The sequence below is a fragment of the Scyliorhinus canicula genome, chromosome 3 (genome assembly GCF_902713615.1).
Source record: "Scyliorhinus canicula chromosome 3, sScyCan1.1, whole genome shotgun sequence".
NCBI classification, from domain to species: Eukaryota; Metazoa; Chordata; class Chondrichthyes; order Carcharhiniformes; family Scyliorhinidae; genus Scyliorhinus; species Scyliorhinus canicula.
Window position 1 is genome coordinate 260,188,395 of NC_052148.1, and position 22,842 is coordinate 260,211,236.

Sequence of the window (22,842 nt, forward strand, 5' to 3'; positions counted from 1 at the left end):
AGTCGGAGACCTGGCTTCAGGTAATGTAGTGGTTATGCCATTGCCCCAGTAAGCCAAAAAGCCAGGGCTAATAATCCCCTGACTATGGGCTCAAATCTCTGAGCAGATTGAAAATTGAAATTCAGTTTTTCTTTAAATCTTGAAGTGAAATGCTGGTATCGGTAAAGCTGACTGTTCAACTATCAGATTGTGATTCAAACTCAATAGTCCCACTAATGCCCTTTATAGAGAGATACGTGTCATCATTGACTATACATGACTCCAGTGGTTCTCTGGGAAGAATAATATTTCCTAATGCCACCCATTAGAGCGGCACTGTGGTTAGCACTGCTGCCTCACAGCACCAGGGACTCGGGTTCGATTCCAGCCTAGGGTGACTGTGTGGATGTTTCACATTCTCGCCGTGTCTCCGTAGGTTTCCTCTGGTGAGGTAAATCACTATTGCACCTCTATTAGAGGATGTATAGTAGCACCTGTACTACAGGTACGTTGGTAGTCCCTGCCTGCTGGCTCCGCCCAGTAGGCAGAGCATAAATATGTGTGTCCTCCATGCAGCAGCCATTTTGCCAGCTGCTGTGGGAGGCCACACATCTTAGAGCAATAAAGCCTCAGTTGTACTCAACTCAAGTCTTTGTGCAATTGATCGTGCATCATCCGGGTGCTCCAGTTTCCTCCCACAGTTCAAAGATGTGCAGGTTAGGTGGATTGGCCACGCTAAATTGCCCCTTCGTGTGCAAAAGATTAGATGGGGTTACGGGGATAGGACTGGGCCTAGGCAGGGTGCTCTTTCAGAGGTTCGGGTGTAGACTGAATGGCCTCCTTCTGCATTGTAGGGATTTGATGGATTCTAACTCTTTGCTCAAGAGCATTATATTCTTGCCTCATAGTTTGCATCTGAAATAACATGTCCATTTCCCAGCTCTCCATGTGTGTGTGTGTGTGTCTCCTCACTTCCATCTTAACACGGAGGCGTCTTATTCTTAAACTGTGTCCCCTGGTTCTAGTCTCTCCCACAAGTGGAAACATCCTCCGACTTTCCGCCCTATCAAGTCTCCTCTGGATCATGTTTGTTTCAATATTTCGCCTCTCATTCTACGAAACTCCATTGGGAATTGGCCCAACCTATTCATACCTTCTTCATAAGATAAGCCCCTTATCCCAGGAATGAGTCGAGTGTACCTTCTCTACGCTGCTGCAAAGCAATTGCACCATCTTTATTTTTTTCAAATAAGGTGACAAAAACCTGTACACGGTATTCCAGATGTGGTTTCACCCAGGCCCTGTATTTACAACTGCCGTAAAACATCCCTAATTTTATTTTCATCCCTTTGCAATAAATGCCAACATTCCATTAGTCTTCCGAATGTAACCTTTCCAACCCAACCACAACACCAATGTACCCCGAAATTTTGACAAGGAAGTACATTATTTACGAAGGCAAAATACTGAGGGTGCTGGAATCTGAAACAAAAACAGAAAATGCTGGAAAAACCCCAGAGATCTGGTCGCATCTGCGGAGAAGGAAAACAGATGATGTTTTGAGTCCGTAGGTCTCTTCTTCAGAATGGAATTATTTATAAAGTTTGTGGAGTGGAGGATATGATCAATCCCTTTCCTTTAGTATTGCTAAATATTTTCACTCCTCCCGATCTTTGTGATCTGCACCAGTCTCGTGCACCTCCGTGATCCTCGCCCCCCCACCGACCCCCTGGCCTCTTGCACATCCCTATTTTAATCGCTCCAGTATTGGCTGCATTACTCGTCAACGCTGGGATTCCTTCTGAAACACCAGTGCCTGCAAATCGCTCTGTCCTTCTTTAACATGCTTCTTGACAACCTATCTGTTTGACCACCTTGCGTGGCTTGTTTTCAAATTTAATAACACTCCTGCGAAGTACCTTGGATGGTGGAAAGACAGTCGCCTGTCCAAACTTGCTGATGAAACAAAGATCGGTAGCATTATACGCAGTGTTGATGGAAGCATAACATGACAAAGAGATAGTGACGGATGAAGTGAATTGCCAAAACTGTGGCAAATGGATTTCATTGTTGGTAAATGTGAGGTCACCCACCAAAGAAAGATACCCTCATATCCCGCGTGGGATAGTCAGAAACAGGGGAATGTATAATAGGGGACAAAGAAATGGCTGAGCAACTAATCACATAGTTTGATCCTGTCTTTACAAATAAGGAAACAAATCAGATACTGGAAATGTTGGGGAACGCAGGGTTTATGAGAGGGAGGAATTGAAGATCAATATTAGAAATTGATGAGATTGAAGGCTGATAAATCCCCAGCACGGTAGCATAGTGGTTAGCATAGTTGCTTCACAGCTCCGGGGTCTCAGGTTCGATTCCCGGCTTGGGTCACTGTCTGTGCGGAGTCTGCACATTCTCCCCGTGTGTGCGAGGGTTTCCTCCGGATGCTCCGGTTTCCTCCCACAGTCTAAAGATGTGCAGGTTAGGTGGATTGGCCGTGATAAATTGCCCTTAGTGTCCAAAAGTTTAGGTTAGGTTGAGGGGATAAAGGGGATAGGGTGGAGGCGTGGGGGTTTGAATAGGGTACTCTTTCCAAGGGCCGGTGCAGATGCGATGGGCTGAATGGCCTCCTTCTGCACTGTAAATTCTATGATTTGTGATCTTCTTCCAGGATTCTATGGACTCTGGAACAGATCCTGCAGATTGGAAGGGAGCTAATATAACTCCACTAAAAAGGGAGGTTGAGAGAAAGCAGGAAATTATCGACCAGCAAGCCTGACGCCGGTTTTGGGGAAAATTCTAGAATCCATTATCATTTACCCGGACGGTCATCATAGAGCTCCAGAGGTGCTTGGGGCATGACTGGTCCAGGGTGACCGCGCTGAGTTGCGGGTAGCCGGCGTGGTCAGAGGTGCTGGGGCGGCTCCGCGATGGCTCCCCTTGTTGATCATACCCGTCGAGCGGCGTAGCAGATGGCAGCCAAGATGGTGGCCCCCGTTGGTCGAGCATGGCGGGCGGTGAGGAAGATGGCGTCCAAGCAAGATGGCGGCCCCCATGGATCGCATGTGGCCGGCCACGTGGGGAGGATGGCCAAGATGGCGGCCCCAGTGAGTTGCACCTGCTATGAGGGCTGGAAGATGGCTGCCCCCACGGATAGCGCGAGGCTGATGACGCGTCTGCAGGGGGTGGAGTCGGCAGACACGCTGCCACGCTGTGGGGTCTGCAGGCCTGTGCGTCTGAGGATCGGGCCTGTGAGTTAGAGTTCTTGGACCTGGCCAGGCAAACTTTGGCGAAATGTCCTTTTCTCCATCAGCTGCTGCAGTTCGCGTTACGGGACGGGCAGTGCTGCCGGGGGTGTTGGGACAGGCCACAGAAATAGCAGAGTAGCCCCCCATGTTGGGCGGGCGGCCGTGCGGCACAGGCCTGGTGTAGTCTTTGGTCGGGGGTCCACGAGGGGGTTGCGTGGTCATCCGGGAACGCGTTAAGGCTCTGGAACGCTACTTCCAGAGAGGAGGCTAACTTTACCGTCTGATCCAGGTCCAGGATCAGGTCTGATCCAGGTCTCACGTAGTTGGACTGGACTCCCGCCATGTAGACGTCTCGGACGGCGAGTTCCATATGTTGAGTGGCCGTAACGGCCTGGTAATTGCAGCTGCGTGCGAGGACTTTGAGGTGGCGTAGGTAGTCTTCTCGTGATTACCAGGGACGCTGGCGGCGAGTGGTGAGGATGTGTCGCACGTAGACCTCGTTCACGGGCCGTACATAGAGGCGTTCAAGCATCACGAGGGCGTCTGCGTAGGAGGAGGCCTCGTCGAATTGAACAGAGAATCGATGGCTCACCCGTGCGTGGAGGAGGCTCAGCTTCTGTTCGTCGGTGACGGAAGGCGTGGAGAAGGCTGCGAGATAGGCCTTGAAGCAGCGGAGCTAGTGCGAAAAAGTTTATTACGCCTCCGCGGCCTGCGGGTCGAGTTCCAGGCGGTCAGGTTTGAGGGCCGATTCCATAGTTGCGTTTAAGTTGAAAAATTGATGCAACCATCAATTCACTCGAGACACGAGTAGAAGTAAACCGTGGCTTTAATCAACTTAGCACAGTGCCTGCCTGTGACTGATCCAATACCGAGAACCACCTACTGGTCGACTGCTCTTTATACCTCCCTTCAGGAGGAGGAGCCATAGGCGGAGCCCATACATGCCCCTACATGTTCCCCTATGGATAATGCCATACAATGGCCCACAGGAGAAGCCCACAAAGGCAACAGTATGGCACAGATACAAATACTATGGTGGATTATTGGTATTATACATTCACCACAGTTTGGCCACTGATACTGGAGAGGGACTGAATATTGTGGGGACTACTCTTACTCCGGTAGTTTATGGGCGGCAACTGTCTGTGTGGAGTCTGCACGTCCTCCCCCTGTGTGCGTGGGTTTCCTCCGGGTGCTCCGGTTTCCTCCCACAGTCCAAAGATGTGCAGGTTAGGTGGATTGGCCATGCTAAATTGCCCGTAGTGTCCTAATAAAAGTAAGGTTAAGGGGGGGTGGGGGTTGTTGGGTTACGGGTATAGGGTGGATACGTGGGTTTGAGTAGGGTGATCATGGCTCGGCACAACATTGAGGGCCGAAGGGCCTGTTCTGTGCTGTACTGTTCTATGTTCTATGTTCTATGTAACTGATTCACCTTCCTCCTCATTATCGTGCAGGGAAGCGGCCCTAACCTGTTGGGCTGCTATTGGTTACATCAGCTGCAGCTGGATTGGCAACATGTCCTCGAAGTGGGATCTGGCAGTCTGGGTGAGGTTCTGAGCAAGTGCCCCGAGGTTTTCCAGCTAGTCTTGGTCCAGTTAATGGGGCCATAGTCAAGGTATAGATGAACCCAAAGGCCCAACTCCAATATTTCCGTGCCCGTCCGGTTCCCTACATTTTAGTGGAGAAAGTCGCGATCAAACTTCAGCGCTTGGAGAGTTTGGGCATCATTCGACCTGTGCACCTCACTGATTGGGCAACACCTGTGGACCCTGTTATGAAGCCAGATAAGACAGTCTATCTCTGTGGAGACTATAAATTGACGGTGAACTTGGTTTGAGGATGGACCTCTCCTTTACCCCGCATCGAGGATCTTTTTGCTACACTGGCAGGTGGCTACACATTTATGAAATTAGACATGAGCAACGCTTATCTACAGCTGGAGCTCGATGAGTCCTCTCGGATATACGTCACGATCAATACGCACAAGGGTCTCCGCCAGTACACCAGATTACCATTTGGAGTATCCTCGGCGTGCACTGCCTTTCAGCATGTAATGGAAAACATCCTGTGCGGATTGCCGCATGTTGCGGTCTATTTAGATGACATGCTAGTCACGGGGGGCCTTGGACAAGGAACATTTACGGAACCTCGAAGCGGTGTTATTACTTTCCTGAGTATGGTGTCTGCCTGCGCTGCGCAAAGTGCGTGTTTCACACAAAAAAAAGTTGTCCACTTAGGCTATCAGGTGGACCAAGATGGCCTGCATCCGAGAAAGTTCGAACCATCCAACTGATCTCACCCCGCCAGACGCCACGGAGCTTCGCTCCTTTCTTGTATTGGTCAATTATTATGGCAGATTCATTCCTAATTTGGCGACCGTTCTGGCTCCCCTTCAACTGCTCCTCAAGAAGCACCAGCCTGGGTTTGGAGTGAGGCCCAGGATGAGGTGTTTTTTAAAAAAAATGAAACGGTGGTTGTCCTCTTGCGGTGTTGACGCATTTAAATCCTTCAAAGCCATTGTCATCACATTTGATGCATCGCCGTATGAGATTGGGGCAGTCCTGTCTCATCAGATGTGCGATGGCCGTGAACATTCGATCGCCTTTACTTCCCAGACGCTGGCTGTGGCTGAGCATTAGTACGTTTAATAATGGAGTGTTGAGTAAAAATAAAGTACTGGTTTATTCACAACAGAAACATGTATACACACAGGACCCGGTGAGGCTCCTTTCTCTCTGGAGGCCTGTTCCAGTCAGGCCCACCTTATATACAACAGACCCCAAGTTAATGGGGGAGTGCATACTCCTCGAGCCACACGAGGACTATCATCAAACCTGTCCCATGTGCTTGGTGTGGGATATTACACTACACGCAGATAGAAAAAGAAATTCTGGCACTTACATTTGGCATGAAGAAATGTCATCATTACGCCATTTCTTTATCGTGACAGATCATGAGCCATTGCTGGGCCTTTTCCGCGAACACAAGGCGATCCCACCAATTGCTTCCGCAAGGATTCAGCCCGGAGCCTTGTTATTGGCGGCTTACGAGTACACTTTTGAGTACCGCCCGGTGACCCAGATTGCCAATGCGTTGAGCCGCTTCCTCTGTAGACCAAATCTGCAAATCCTCCTACGGCGGACGAGGTGGTCGCTGTCCTGAAGTTTATAGACAATCGCCCGTCACTGCATCATGTATTTGTGACTGGATGCAAACAGACCCCAACCTTGCCAAGGTGCGGCAACTGGTGCCAAACAGTGGCCAGCATCAACGGTTACCAGGCGTGTTGAAGGTTTTCTCCTATAAGTTCTCCGAGTTGACCATAGAAGACAGTATCCTCCTGTGGGACACAAGGATTGTTGGTCCAACGAAGAGCCAGGAAATCGTGTTGAAGGACCTTCGCATGGGGGACCCAGGAATGTGCAAAATGAAGATATTGGCGAGAAGCTGTGTCTGGTGGCTGGGTTTGGACACGGATATCGAGATGTTGGCTCAGCAGTGGTTCATCTGTCAAGAGAACCAGAAGCTCCCTGCGCCAGCACCCCTGCACCCTTTCAAGTGGCCAGGGTGCCCTTGGACTCGCGTACCCACTGATTTTGCCGGTCCATTCTGGGGTTCCATGCTTCTTGCCCTGCTGGACACCCACACCAAATAGCTAGAAGGTCCAAAAGATGGCAACGATTACCTCTGGGTGACTGTTGATGAATTGCGCATTTCCTTTTTGACCCATGGAATCCCAGAGGTGCTCGTAACATATAATGGGGCCTCTTCCACGAGTGCAGACTCTCATGAAGGGCAACAGGATTTGGCACGTCGGCACTGCCCCATACCATCCGGCATCCATTGACTTGGCAGACGGTTAAGCGGGGGGCTAATTAAGCAGATTTCAGGCTCAATGGACAGTAGGCTGGCACGCTTTTTGTTCTCGTACAGGACTACGCTGCACACAGTAACTGGAGTGGCCCCCGCTAAGATGTTCATGGGTCGCCGGCTTCGTAGCCGACTTAGTTTGCTTCTCCCAGACAGCAGCATAGAATATCAGAGCAGGGAGGGTGTAATGGAGCTGAATAAAACACTCATTCAGCCACAGCTGGAGTACTGTGGGCAGTTCTGGTTGCCACACTGTAGGAAGGATGTGATTGCACTGGAGAGGGTGCAGAGGAGATTCACCAGGATGTTGCCAGGGCTGGAGCATTTCAGCTATGAAGGAAGGATGTTTAGGCTGGGGCTGTTTTAATTGGAGCAGAGAAAGCTGAGAGAGGATCTGATTGAGATGTACAAAATGATGAGGGTCATAGATTCTGGATTAATAAAGGGATCGGGGGTCATGAGGAGAAGGCAGGAGAGTGGGGTTGGGAAAAATATCAGTCGTAATTGAATGGTGGAGCAGACTTGATAGGCCGAGTGGCCTAATTCTGCTCCTATGTCTTATGATAGGGTTATTAGGAAGGAACCTTTCCTCTCAGTAGCGAGGTCAATAACCGGGGGCATAGATTTAAGGTAAGGGGCAGGAGGTTTATAGGAGATGTGAGAAAAACCCTTTTCACCTAGAGGGTGGTTGGAATCTGGAACTCGCTGCCTGAAAGGGTGATAGAGGCGGGAACCCTGACACCATTTAAGGAGCATTTAGATGAGCATTTGAAATGCCATAGCGTACAAGTCTAACGATCAAGTGCTGGAAAATAGGATTAGAGTAAATAGATGCTTGACGGCCGGCACAGACACGAGGGCAGAAGGGCTTCTTTCCGTGCTGTAAAAACTCTATGACTCTCATCAGCCCGGAACATGTTAACTCAGTCAGTACCGATAACGTACTGGTGACTCTTCTGTAAATACAAGTTGAACTGTAATATCGTATCTCATAATAATTAAAACGAGCTGTTGTGATGGAACATTTGTCATAGAATCATAGAATTTACAGTGCAGGAGGAGGCCGTTCGGCCCATCGAGTCTGCACCGGCCTTTGGAAAGAGCACCCTACTTAAGACCACATCTCCACTCTATCCCCGTAACCCCGCCTAACATTTTTGGACACTAAAGGGCAATTTTGGATGGCCAATCCACCTAACCTGCACATCTTTGGACTGTGGGAGGAAACCGGAGGAAACCCACGCACACACGGGGAGAACGTGCAGACTCCGCATAGACAGTGACCCGAGCCGGGAATCAAACCTGGAACCCTGGAGCATCATTGCTAACCACTGTGCTACCGTCATGTTCTGTACTTAATTTCTTAAAAGTTTCCATCTTTATTTCCAATTGCATTGGCCTCCAGGGCTCTGACACAATTTCCTGGCACCCTCCTCTGATATGTATTCCATTAAGTTGACTAAATTGTTCAACAACCTATTGACATTCTTAATTGCTGGTCTGCAGAGATTGGAGCTCTGCCTGTTGCTCACCCACTGGCTTGTCTACCCAAATAATTTATGCAGCTAGATTGACCACCACACCTAGTGCTTTGGGCTGATACTCGCTTGGAGTAATTGGGAAAGTTGACAATCTTTTGTCAACGTTTCCTAGTTTAAATCCTTCCTTTGTCTCCTCACTCTTCTATGTGCTTTGCCATCATTCATGTTCCACAATGGAAATAAAAATTGGAAGAGCTGTGAATGCAGCTGCCACGTTGCTGTCAGCCATGTTACATGATTGCACAAGTCAAGTTCTACCCCAGTGTCTTCACCTTTTTCTTTGACCAGCAACTTCTGTGCAGTTGCTTTTGCTCTTGCTTCACCAGCAGTGCTTGGCCAGCAATATTGCAGAACCCCATTTACATGTGTTCATGTGACAGGCTACACTCTTAGCAAATTGTTGCCAACCACAACAACTTTTCTTTCATTCCCACAGTGCACAAGGAGACCATTCGGTCCATCGAGTCTGCACTCACTCTCTGAAAGTGCACCCTACCCAAGCCCACTCCCCCATCCTATCCCCGTAATCCCATAAACCCACCTAACCTGCATATCTTTGGGACAATTTAGCATGGCCAATCCACCTAACCTGCATATCTTTGGACTGTGGGAGGAAACTGGAACACCCGGAGGAAACCCACGTGGACAGAGAGAAAATGCAAACTCTACACAGTCACCCAAGGCTGGTATTGGACCAGGGTCCCTGGCTCTGTGAGGCAGCAGTGCTAACCACTGCGCCACCGTGCCATCCCTTATATTTATATTGTATTTGAAAACTTTTTAAATTTGTATCTATATGGCATCTTTAATGTAATGAAACGTCATAAGGCGCTTCACAGGAGCATTCTAAAACAAAGGGCGTAATTCTCCGCACTCACGACGGTGCGGAGAATAGCGGGGGTCGTAAATTTTTAAGGCCACGCTAGTCTGACGCCCTCCCGCTATTCTCCCCCCCCCCCCCCCCCCCCCCACGCTCGACACGAATCGCTGCCGCCGTTTTTTTACGGCGAGCAGCGATTCTCAGCTGGCCGATGGGCCGAAGTCCAAGCCCTTTACGGCCGTTTTTACGAACGGCAAACACACCTGGTCTGGCCGTTCGTAAAAACGGCCGTAAAGTCCCGATCTTGGCAACCATGGCACCGATTGGCACGGCAGTACCACGGCCGTGCCAAGGGTGCCATGGGCCCGCAATCGGTGGGCACCGATCATGGGCAGCGGGTCCGAATCCCGCGCACTCTTTGTCCTTCCGCCGCCCCGCTGTATCAATTCGCGGGGCGGCTGAGGGGCATCCCGGCCCGCGCATGCGCGGGTTTCGCGCAAAAGCCAATAACGTCATCCGCGCATGCGCGGGTTGGAGTCTTCCAATCCGTGCATGCGCGGCTGACGTCATGCGACGCGTCAGCCGTCGCAAACTCTGGCTAAGCCCTTTAAGCCCGCGATGCCGGAGTTCACGGCCACGGCATGCTAGCCCCGACCGGGGACCAGAATCGGTTCCCGGTCGGTTGGGGGGGGGGGGGGGGGGGGGGGAGGAGGCTGGCGTCAAACCCGCCCGTTTATGATGCCAGCCTTACGATTTCTCCCTGTTTGGGAGAATCGCGCCCAAAGAGTGACATTGAGCCACGTAAGGAGATGTTAGGCCAGATTGCCGAAGCCTTGGTCAAAGAGTTTTAAGAAGTATCATAAAGGATTAAAGTGCGACGAGGGGGGTTATTTGGCAGGGTGGGGAGGGGAGGCACTAATAAAATTAAAATGAATGTAAATTTATGGAAAAGAGATAATCCCATGATGCCACTGGCGAGGGACGCGCGGAAAATTGGGAAACGCGACTCTCCGGCGGGAACTTTCCCGATTCTCGAGAGATTCTCCTTCCTCACCACCGATCACGCCTCAAGTTTCTGCCCATTGTCATATTTATGTATTTCTAGTCGATTTGAGGACCCCATTCATCAGAATGACTTGGTTCTGGAATCTCACGGTCAGTGTTTGCATTCTGTTACCAGAGCACCAGAGTACAGAAATCAAGAGGAATGGTTATGATCTAAAATGACTAATCGATGGTTGAAATCCTATTCCTTGAGATTTCATTGCAACAGTGAGTGGGATCTTGTACTCTACTGTGTGCGTGGGTTTGGTGATGGGAGGGTGGTTTGGGGGGGGGGGGGGGGGGGGGGGGGGGTGGTGGTGGGTGGGAACCCTGCCACCTTCCTGTGACCATCCCTGTGAAGTTCGTGGTGAGAAGGCCCTGCCAACAGCTGGGGCCCTTAAGTGGCAAATTAATGCTAATATTAACAAAATGGTGGGGGTGGGATGGGGTGCTGTCATGCAGGGAGCACAACAAGCAAACTCAAGTGCACTTGCTCATAGCCTCCCAGGGTGGAGAGAGGGGAGGGAGGTGCTCCTGTTAAAAGGCAGGCAGTGATCTGGGCCTTGACAACGGGAAGCAGGTGCACAGGCGCACTGAAAGCCAATCCCTGCCCCCATGACCACCCCTGTGCCTTGGCTCCTCTTTGATTCGAGGCAGCCATCACCTCAGCAGTAGTACTGCCGGGTACAGGAGAGGTACCTGTCTCTGATTGGCCCACAGTACTCTGCCCCCCCCCCACCCAAGGTCCTTGATCCCAGGAGAAGGTTTGCCGTTGGCAAGTGCTGGTGCGGCGCAAACTGCAGCGGCATTCTCTAAAATAGACAATGCAGGCATCTTGCTGGCTCTCCAGCTGGCCATCAAAACCCTCGTTTGCCTCCACAATATTCAGTCGGCGTCGGAGTCCCATAATCAAGAGGTCAGAGTAACAATAGGATGGAGAATTAAAAATGTTAAGCGACAGGGTCATGCTTGTGGACTGAGTGGCAATGTTTAGCAAAGCGATTGCCGAACCTGTGTTTGGGAGGAGACTATTCTGTGAGCAGTGCATACGGTCTACCCAGTTGAAAGGGGTTGTGGTAGTGTGACTAGAGGTACTACGGTACCTAGCAATGCCGAGACACCATTGGTGGAGAAGGCTCACTGCTCATTGGCCCAATGGTATGTAACACTATTCACCATTGGTTAGAATTGTAAGGTAGCTCCGCCCAGTAAGGCGGGGTATAAGAGCCCGTGTATCCCCCACAGCTTCTTTTCTGTACTGAGCTGCTGGGGGAAACATCTCGTCTATTAAAGCCTTCAGTTTGGACTACAACCTCGTTTCTGTGGTCATTGATAGTGCATCAGAGGTACAAGCCACTTCACTCGGAAAGAAGGGTTTGGACTCTGCACTTGCCGTTCAAGCAGCAGTTTCCTATCTCGTGGAAGGAAGGTTCATGTATTTGCAAAATACCTTGTCACATCCACCAAGGCTGCAGAAAATCGATTCGTGTCTGAAGCACGGTGAATTATTATGAAGAATAACCAACAATAATTATAACATCTTGAACTTCCATAGATCTGAATATCGAAAATTGTCTCAATTAAAGCACTTCACCGGGGAACTTGGGCAAAACTGGCGACGTTGGGCAGGGTGATATAAAATTGGTCAAAGGGAGGCCCTAAAGAGGGAGAGTTGGAAGGAATTTAGGGAAAGCATGAGGCCTAGATGGCTGAAGGCACAGCTGCCAGTGGTGGGGCGAAAGAAGTAACCAGTTTCCTTTCTTGCTTCCTGAGGGGTTAGCACAGTGTGGTAGTATGACTAGGGGTATTACGGTATCTGGGAGTGTGAGCTGCCATTGGTGCAGAGGGCTCGCTGCCCATTGGCCCAGGTATCGTGTTCTCTGTATTCCTATTGGCAAAGAGGGAGGTAGCTCCGCCTACGAGGCGGGGTATAAGAACCCGTGTTCCCCAGCAGCCAGGCAATTTCTGTACGTCTGTTGCCGGGCTCACTTCTTGCTGATTAAAGGCTTTCATTTCGGACTTCACCTACGTTTCGTGTCCATTGATTGTGCATCACACAGCCAATGTTAATTGTCCAGGTGGTCGTCAACCGCCACCTTCAACAGTTACAGATCGCGTCGTCCAGCTCCACTCACATTGCTTTTATTACTGTGGTTGTGGGTCTCACTGAGTGGCTTGGTAGGTCATTTTAGAGGGACAGGGTAAGAACAGCAGGTTTCCTCCTCTGTAGGACATTGGTGGACCAGATGGGGTTTTATGATAATCCGGTGCTTTCATTATCATTCCAGATTTAATGTCCCTCTATCTGGATCACCCTGCTTATCTGCTTATCTTTCCAGTGCTCATGGGAATGGTTTGGAAAAGGTCTGCCTGAGATTTCGGGTCTAAGGGTGGTGAGATCATGGCAGTTTGCGCTGACTGCTGCACCCCGAGGTGTAATAATAATAATAACAACAATAATAATCGCTTCTTGTCACAAGTAAGCTTCAATGCAGTTACTGTGAAAAGCCCCTAGTCACCACATTCCGGCGCCTATTCGGGGAGGCCAGTATGGGAAGGAGTCTCCGCTCCTTTCAGTGTAATCACAAGTTGGAAGGTCTGCAATTTTCAAATTCTTCCCAACAGGACGAGCCCACACAACACCCCCCTCCCCCCCCCCCCCCCCCCCCGGTAGACACGTGGGATCCTTAGGGATCTTATCCACCGGTCAGACGTGATTTGTTTCAGCCGTTCAAGCTCGATGTTGGCTTCTTACGAGCTTTGCGGGCGTTATGCCTCCGCAGCTAACTCGTAGGCACTTAGGATGACAGTCTTGGTCTGCTCAAATATTCCGGGACACGATGAGGCAGCATGGAGCAGACTTTCTGGGTTTCCCCTGCCTGCTGCCCTCCAATTTAAAAAACCCACAGATCTCTGATGGCCATTTTAACTGTCCTGCCATTTTCTCGAAAGTGGCAAAAAAAATGAGTCCACGTCACTGTCTTTATATTTAGGAGTGAGTGTCACATTACCTGAGGGCCTCAGAGAGTGGTTCCAGGATAGAGGCATAAGGAGTACCAATGGGGAGAGGGAGATTCTTCCCTCGCCGCTTCCAGTTGTCCGTCCTCTCTCCGCCTTGATCTGCTAGCTCCGTTTCCAATTTGTTTGGAGCTCTTTCCCTCTCCTGTGCTTCCCTCTCTTTATTTCCTCTCCCGAAATTCTAGCTGTAATCCGAGCTTTTCCAGCTAGTAAATGGACAGGGGAGGGGATTCGGTGTCATGACGGACATCCACACAACTTCTGAACTGGCAGCGTGAGATCTAAATGAACCGACTAACGACTGGATCAGTTCACCTTGTTTGATTTTGCTGGACAATTTTAACTTTCCTCAACCCTTTAATTTACCTCAACCCTCTAATTTTGGAATGATCTCATCCCTTACTAATAATCCCACAGCAAACTTGAGAAAGGGTTAATTTATTTGCACACACTCAAAATGCAAGAAGAGTGTTGGCAATGCCCCCCCCCCCCCCAATCCCCCCGCGCCCCACCACCACCATCCATCCCCTTTTTGCATTCATGCAATAAAAATTTGATAAGGGAAAGAAAGAGGTACAGGGGAAAGACTACAGGTAAAATAGGAATTATTTACTGATGTGGGGTAATCCACTTTACCAGTAGCGCTGACCTCCACATGGGAGAAGAAACCTGAGATGAAGTAGTCCTGCAGTAGGCACTGATACAGAAGTTTAGATGTTCCAGTAAAAAGAGTGAGGGTGAGGGCCAGGCAATGGAAACCTGGACAGAGCTCTCGTTCTGCTGTTTTACTGCTGGAAGGTGGCAGACCACCTTTCTTCAGCTCCACGAGGCTAGATTATTGGTTCTCGCTGTCTAGCAGCTTGGAGAGGTGGATGGGGGGGGGGGGGGGGGGGGGGGGCAGGGTAGGAGGTTTCATGTCACGTAACTCCCATCTCTTCCCCTTAGTTTAAGCAGAGGATTGGGGCAGCATGGTAGCATCGTGGTTAGCATAAATGCTTCACAGCTCCAGGGTCCCTGATTCGATTCCCGGCTGGGTCACTGTCTGTGCGGAGTCTGCACGTCCTCCCCATGTGTGCGTGGGTTTTCTCCGGGTGCTCCGGTTGCTCCGGTTTCCTCCCACAGTCCAAAGATGTGCGGGTTAGGTGGATTGGCCATGCTAAATTGCCCTTAGTGTCCTAAAAAATAAGGTTAATGGGGGGGGGGGGGTTACTGGTATATGGTGGATGCGTTAGGGTGATCATTTGCTCGGCACAACATCGAGGGCCGAAGGGCCTGTTCTGTGCTGTACTGTTCTATGTTCTATGTATATTCCTCATCAGGATTCTTCAGATGGTCAACGTTCCATCCATTAATAAGTCTACCAGAGGATTCAACGTCCTTTGCCCTCGCAGACGGATTGTCGCCGTTGACCAGGGCTTTGCCTCAGAAAAGTAAAGGGGCCTTACTGCAAAGTCGTGGAATTTTATTTCCACAGTCTGAGGGGGATTAACGCCTCTTTCGAGATAACAAGTCTGTTGTGGCTTTCTGAAGACTAGAAATTACTTTTGTGTGAGTTGTAGCCAATCATGGCATCGGTCAGTGTAAAGCCTTTGTCCATTATAAACATGTTTTTAATTATTTTATCATGTAGCTAGGGTGATATCAATATAGATATATAGATTTTCTTTCATGTCTTTTTGTCGTGAGAATTATTCATTGAATTTAAACTTCCAAAGCTGCCGTGGTGGAATTCAAAGTCAGGTCTCTAGGCTTTTAGATTGCTAGTCCATTAATACGACGTGTTGTTGTGTGGACAAGTTGGGCTGGTAAATAATTTGAAATGTGCATGGATTGTCACTCAACGCTGGTTTCCTTCATTGAATTCCTGCTTTTAATGCAGTATAAAACCATGAGGAATGGAGCCAAACAGCAAGACTGAAATCTCGTACATCAGCCCAAACTTAGACAATTTGAAAAAGTTCACAATACCCAAGAAAAAGAGTACTGATAGAGGTAAGTGGCTGAAATGAAATTTGCGGTGGAATTATTTGTACTTGTTCTCAGGAGGATGAATTTATTGCCCACCCATAGTTGCTCTGGCAATTGAATTGGTTGCTAGGCCCCGTTAGAATGCATCAAACCTTATTCGCATACTGTGAGTCAAGTGTCGGCCGGACCAGGGAGGAATGACTCTCTTGCTTCCCTGAAGAACATTAGTGGCTTCCATGATTAACATTTTGTAGGTACGAGCCCACAAATTGACTGGAAATATTGAATCTCATTTTGCAACAACTAGCAAAATTCAGCCAAGAGGAATCAAGCATTCACCTAGGGCGAAAAACAAGGAATTGGCAAAGAATGATCTTCATGCCTGTTGGAGATGTATATCTAGGTTGGAGTGATGTGTAATTTGGAGGTGGTACTGTTCCCATGCCCCTATTGCACAGGGTCTTTGAAGTGGTGGAGGTCAAAGGTCAAGAGTGCATGAAACCTTGGCAAGTTGCTAAAATGCACCTTGTAGAAGATACACACTCCAGCCATGGCGGACTAGTGGTGAAGGGAGTGAATGTTTAAGCTGGTGGCTGGGATGCCAAACACTAAGCCAAGGCAACGCGTTCCAGGCACTCACCACCCTCTACTTTTAAAAAAACCTGCCTCGCACATCTCTAAACTTTGCCCCACGGACCTTAAACTGATGCCCCTTGGTGACTGACCCCTCCACCCTGGGAAATGCCCATCTGCTCTATCCATGCCCCTCATAATCTTGTAGACCTCTATCAGGTCACCCCTCGACCTCTATCAGGTCATCCCTCGACCTCTGTTGTTCTAATGAAAACAGCTCTCGTCTATTCGACCTCTCCAGATAGCTAACACCCTCCAGATCAGGCAACACCATGGTTACACTCCCTGCAGACGTAGTTGACCGGAACGCTGGCAGTGTCACAGATCTCCCACATCTCACAGTTCGAGCACTGCACCCCACTGAGTGACATTTAAGCACTAGTTAATTAATTTAAAATAAATAATTAAATCATTATTAGATTAAGTTACAATTAACTATGTGGTCACTGGCGCTAGATTTTTACAGTAGAATTAAATGCTAAATATTAATCTCCGCCCTCAGGTTTAGTTACTCCTCTACCTAGTTTATTAATTAGTTTTTAAAATATTTTTTTCAAATTTAACACAGATTCCCACCAGCCAATCAGGTCACAGGTTTGCTGTGAGGTCACTTATCAGTTTTGTTCCCCCAAAATTTGAAAACACAAAGACACAGACACAAATACCACTTACCTTCCCAGACCGCACTCCGGCGTTCTCCCGCTCAGAGACACAGACACAAATACCACTTACCTTCCCAGATCGCAGTCCGGATTTCTCCCGCTCAGAGACACAGACACAAATACCACTTACCTTCCCAGATCGCAGTCCGGATTTCTCCCGCTCAGAGACACAGACACAAATACCACTTACCTTCCCAGACTGCATTCCGGATTTCTCCCACTCAGAGACACAGACACAAATACCACTTACCTTCCCAGACTGCATTCCGGATTTCTCCCGCTCAGAGACACAGACACAAATACCACTTACCTTCCCAGATCGCAGTCCGGATTTCTCCTGCTCAGCTCCCGATATGAAGGACTTACCTGCCTTACCTGCTACCCACCAATCAGCTCTCTCCCTTGCAGTCACCTGCAGCAGGGCAAGGCCAATCACTGAAAATTTGAGTGTAACAAGTCAAGGGATAAAAAGCACCTCCTCCCACCCAGCTTCAAATTCCCAGCTCCCAAAGTCACTCTTCGATGTGTCTCTCTCTGGATGTTTCTTCTCTGTCTCACTGGGAGTGCTCACCTGGACAATATTCAGGTTTGTGCTAATGAATGGGAAGTAATATGTACGCCACATAAGTGCCAGGCAATGATTATCTCCATATGTGAGAATCTAACCATCTTAAGAATATCAGATCTAGGAGCAGGAGTAGGCTATCTGGGCCCTCGAGCCTGCTCCGCCATTCAATAAGATCATGGCTGATCTTTTTGTGGACACAGCTCCACGTCGCCACCTGCTCACCGTAACCCTTAATTCCTTTATTGTTCAAAAATCTATAATTGTCTTAAAAACATTAAATGAGGTAGCCTCAACTGCTTCACTGGACAGGCTATTACCCAGATTCACAACCCTTTGGGTGAAGAAGTTCCTCCTCAAATCAGTCCTAAATCTGCTCCCGCTTATTTTGAGGCTATGCCCCTAATTCTAGTTTCACCCGCCAGTGGAAACAACATCCCTGCTTATATCCTATCTATTTCCTTCATAATTTTATATGTTTCTATCAGATCCCCTCTCGTTCTTCTTGCTTTTCAATGGCATTACCATCACTGAATCCCCCACTATCAACAACCTGGTGGATTAACCAGAAACTGAATTGAACTAGCCGTATAAGAACTGTGGCTGTTCTCCGGTGACTGCATGTGAGAGGAAGTCGCCCAAAAGGTGAATCCTGCCAGGGCCTTTGCTTTTTATCCCTTTTGCCCATTTACCAGCGGAATTTTGTTTCCAAACTTAGTGGGCTGATCCAGAGAACATTTGTTCGAAGGAGTTATGTCGAAAGGTTCGCTGAAAAAGCCCGTTGGGAAGAAAATCCAGGTTGGTAGTCCGTTGAAGGAATCAGAAAGGGGTGAATATTGCAGAAACAAACGCGCCCATTACACGCCAGCAGTAGTGATGGTGCGGGAGCTGGAAAAATTTGCAAAGCAGATGAATACTGTAGCTACAAGAGCAGGGTAGAGGCTGGGAATCCTGCACAGAGTAACTCAACCTCCTGACTTCCCCAACGTCTGTCCACCATCTACAGGGGACAAGTCAGGAGTGTGAAGGAATACTCTCCACTTGTCTAAACGTCTCCACTTGCTCTAACAACACACAAGAAGCTCGACAGCATCCAGAACAAACTAGCCCATTTGATTGACACCCCATCTACCACCTCCAACTTCCACTCGGTTCACAACTGACGCACAGTAGCAGCCATGTGCACCATCTACCACCTCCAACTTCCACTCGGTCCACAACTGACGCACAGTAGCAGCCGTGTGCACCATCTACAAGATGCACTGCGGGAACTCACCAAGGATCCTTAGGCAGCACCTTCCAGGCCCACAACCACTACCATCTAGAAGGACAAGGACAGCAGATACCTGGGAACCCCACCGCCTGGAGGTTCCCATCCAAGTCACGCACCATACTATCTTGGAAATATATCGCCATTCCGTCACTGTCGCTGGGTCAAAATCCTGGAACTCCCTCCATAACAGCGCTGTGGTGTATCTACACCACATGGTCTCCAGTGGTTCAAGAAGGCGGCTCACCAGCACCTCAAAGGCAATTAGGGATGGACAATAAATGCGGGCCAACACCCACATCCCGTAAATGAATAATTGTTTTTTTAAAAAACTAATTCTTGTTGTTGTCTTTGCACTACTGCCCTAATATGAACCACTTTATGTTTCCAAGCTTACTTAGAAATTTGTCACACGGATTGGCGCGAGTACAGTTTCATACAGTCGACGTTAGATGGGTCGAAGCTTGACAGCAGTTACAATTTGAACTTCCTGTGGAGGTTTGGTGACATGAAACTCATACACAATGTGAAACTTGAGCAGCGTTTTGCAGAGAAGAGGTACGTACAGGACAGAAATGGGTATAAAATGCCCGTGCGATCTGCAATTTTTGAGCAAAGCTGCTCCATGATTCTGACAGGCTGTGCATAAAGCTTGAGGTATAATTCGGGGTCATAATTGGTGTGTGTCCACCCCCCCGGAAATCTGTCCACACATTCTGCCTCAGGAAGCAGTGGTGGTGGTGGGGAGTGGGGGAGAACAGGAAACTGGATGGGTGCTACTAGAGGAATGGTGCCCAGTGTGATGTGGTTAAGCCCAGAAGATCCATATCCGTTGGGAGCAAGCACAGGTACCCAAGAAGGATCAGGGCAGGTTCCCCAGGATTTAAAAGAAATGTGAATGCAATGCTCCCCAAATGGGAGTTTTAAGTGCTTCATGGCCAGTTGTCTTTGGATACTGTCAAACTCCCTCAGGATCTTACATGTTTCAATAAGGTCCCCTTTCATTCTTCTAAACTCCAATGCATGTCGGCCCCAACCTCCTTCATCTTTCCTCTGAAGACAACCCCTTCATGACAGGAATCAACGGGTGAATAAAAAATGTTTTTTTTATTCTCCTAATTTTCCACATTTTCATCAAATACACAACAAAAGATAACCTACAATAACAAATACAATATCAGTCCCCCAACCATCCATCCCCTTCAATATACAAACCCAAACATCACCCATACATTCCAAGTAAAACAAAACAAAAAGACCAAAAGAGAATCAACAGTCATCCCATAAACAATATGCCAAACCCCCCCCCATAGCTCCACCTTCCCCCCCCCCCCCCCAATTGTTCGATGGTATCCAATTATTCTTGAAATGCAAGATAAACAATGCCCATGAATTGTAGAACCCTTCCATCCTCCCCCTCAGCTCAAACTTCTGTGAAGTACTTCCAGTTAAAGTTTATACTTCCTAAAGTAAAGTGACCAACACTGTACACGGTACTCCCAGAATTCCTCTTTTAGCAAGAATGATTAACGTGTCTGCCTTTCTACATAATTAACAATCTGTTGTTGCAATTGAGACAATATTGTCATTTTAAATTGTGAAAACGCCAACCAATTTTTGTCAGGTTGTTAAGTAATTGGGAAATTTTGATACTTTTCATTATGAAAGAAACTTCCGGGCAGCACGGTGGCACAGTGGTTAGCATTGCTGCCTACGGCGCTGAGGGACCTGGGTTCGAATCCCGGCCCTGGGTCACTGTCTGTGAGGAGTTTGCACATTCTCCCCGTGTCTGCGTGGGTTTCGCCCCCACAACCCAAAGATGTGCAGGTTAGGTGGATTGGCCACTCTAAATTGCCCCTTAATTGGAAAGAATAATTGGGTACTCTAAATTTATTTATTTTTTTAAATGAAAGAAACTTCCTTTTGGGCGAGAACATGATCAAGCTTGTCTGTGATGCCCATGCAGTTGAATATCCTGCAAACAGGCTGGTTTAGCTCACTCAGCTAAATCGTTGGCTTTGAAAGCGCACCAAGCAGGCCAGCAGCACTGTTCGATTCCCGTACCAGCCTCCCCGGACAGGCGCCGGAATGTGGCGACTAGGGGCTTTTCACAGTAACTTCATTGAAGCCTACTCGTGACAATAAGCGATTTTCATTTTCATTTTTTTCAAACACTCAATGAGTTGACCCACACACAAAGGAAAGCCACCAAAGTGATTGGCCCTCGGACTGCCATGACCCATTGAAATGGGCCTCGCCAACCTTTAAAGAGGAAGGGAGGAAATTAGAAAGGGGAGTCCGAAGTGCAGAAGTTCTTTACCAGTTGACTTCACCTCTTAATCCTGTAGTGATTGTGTTGCATTTCAAACGACTTTTAACACCAGGGCTAAGCTGCGCGAGGATGGCAGACGTGGCAAAGAACTCGAAGAAAACACATTGTTTTTGGTGACATCCTACAGTGCAGCTTCGAAACTGTACCAGGAAGGATTGAACATCAACTTTTCTACTCTGAGGGCACTAGGAAAGCCATCTTGCGGTGTTTATCTTCATCGACATATTGATGTCCTCCTGAGGTACCATCAGCAAAACAACCTGGTCACAGAAACAATTGTCTTTTTTAAGGTATGGTTATTTAACTTTTGGCAAATTCATAGTAGTGTACAATTCAACTTCGATTATTTATTTAGAAACTCCCTTGATTCTGAAACAAAGACTTCCGTTTTCCTGCAAAGTCGCTGACTCTCAGCGATCCTCCTTCGGCTCCCCAGGGTGAACCTCGTGCCTGCCTTGCTCCTGCACATTCCTTCGCAGCGATTCTGCTGATGGCGATCTCATGAGATTAGCCGACTTTTAAAATCAATACAAAGCCAACTTCTTTGAACGTTCCAGTGAACCAAGCACATTTTGTGAATGTTAACATCAGCTGGGGAATACTGGGCCTCCTGAGCAGGCAGGTCAGCCAGTGCGTCTATTAAGCCTAAACTGTGAGTCAGCAATAAATCCAAGAATGAACGCCGAAGAAACCACTTTACTCAAGAGTGAGGATGTAGAACTTTCTCCCACCTAGAGTGATTGAGGCTGATGATGTAGATACATTCAAGGGTAAGCTAAATAGTCATCCAAAGGAAAGATGTGGGGCGCAATTCTCTTGTCGACGGGATCCTCCGCTCCGCCGGAAGTACAGCCACGCCCGCAGGTTTCCCGATGGCGCGCGATGGCCAGAATGGGAAACCCCATTGGCCGGCTGCTGGAATGGAGGATCCCACTGCCGGCAGGGGTGCACCGGGCCGGAAAACGGGGCAGTTGGGAGGGAGAATCCCACCCATGATATGTTGACAGAGTGTTGCCAGCAAACGCACCCCGGGAGTGGCACAAAATTCTATCCATAATCTTCAAGTCTGATTCAGGCCATTCAATAGATTCCATCTCTGTTCATAATTTTAAATCTGAGATTCTTAGACTTTTGCTCACCAGGGATAAATGTAAGGGCACAAAGCTAAGGCAGATCATGGATATAATATATTGATCAGCTATGGTGTCATTCAATGGAGGAACAAGCTTAATGGTCTGAATGATCTCCTCGTGGCCCTGTGTTCCTATGAGGTAAAATAGCAGGATAGTCGTGTGGATCATAAACTGGCACAAACCTGTTGGGCCGAATGGCCTGTCTCTGCTGTAGAATTCTAGGTAATTCTATCTAATGCGCACATTCTTGGTTGTAATTCCATTGATTGGATTACCTATTTTCCTTCCATTTATTCTTGGGATCCGAAAAATGTTCTCACGGTCAACGTTTACTTCCCATCTCTGGTTGCCCTGGAAAAGCTGAGATGGGCCTTCTTTAACCACAGCAGTTCTTGTGGTGGCCTTGTCGTGAACTCTCTTATTGTTCTATTTGGTTGTACTATAATTGGTATGCTCAACATGAAGAGGACATGAAGAGTCAACCACATATTATAAGACTGGAATCATTAGTAGACTGAGCCAGATAGAGGGTGAATTTCTCCTTCCTAGAGGGACATTAAAACTTTTAACATTTGTTGTGAAAATTAAACTGTCCCACAAAGAGCAATGGACGCTATAACTCAGCGATTGATAGATTTCTGCTCGCCAAAGGTAAACAAGGGTATGGAGCCAAGGCCTGTGGATGGAGTTAAGTTCCAGATCAACTACGATCTTATTGAATAGAGGAACAGTCTTGGGGAGGACGGGCTGAATGGTTTA

General features: G+C 48.4%; 1 protein-coding gene across 5 annotated transcripts in view; it reads left to right on the forward strand.

Moving 5' to 3' along the window:
* Positions 1 to 22,842, forward strand: part of LOC119963487 — a 110,330-nt gene that overhangs the window by 53,103 nt on the left and 34,385 nt on the right. For 2 of the 5 annotated variants that reach the window (XM_038792681.1, XM_038792682.1), the window contains exons 3-4: positions 19,011 to 19,176; positions 21,003 to 21,240. In XM_038792681.1, the coding sequence (XP_038648609.1) occupies positions 19,127 to 19,176; positions 21,003 to 21,240 (288 nt within the window). In that variant the 5' untranslated portion in view covers positions 19,011 to 19,126. Of the gene's footprint in view, positions 1 to 15,399; positions 15,513 to 18,066; positions 18,147 to 19,010; positions 19,177 to 21,002; positions 21,241 to 22,842 lie in introns of all 5 variants that reach the window. The other 3 variants (XM_038792680.1, XM_038792678.1, XM_038792679.1) reach the window with 3 other exon arrangements.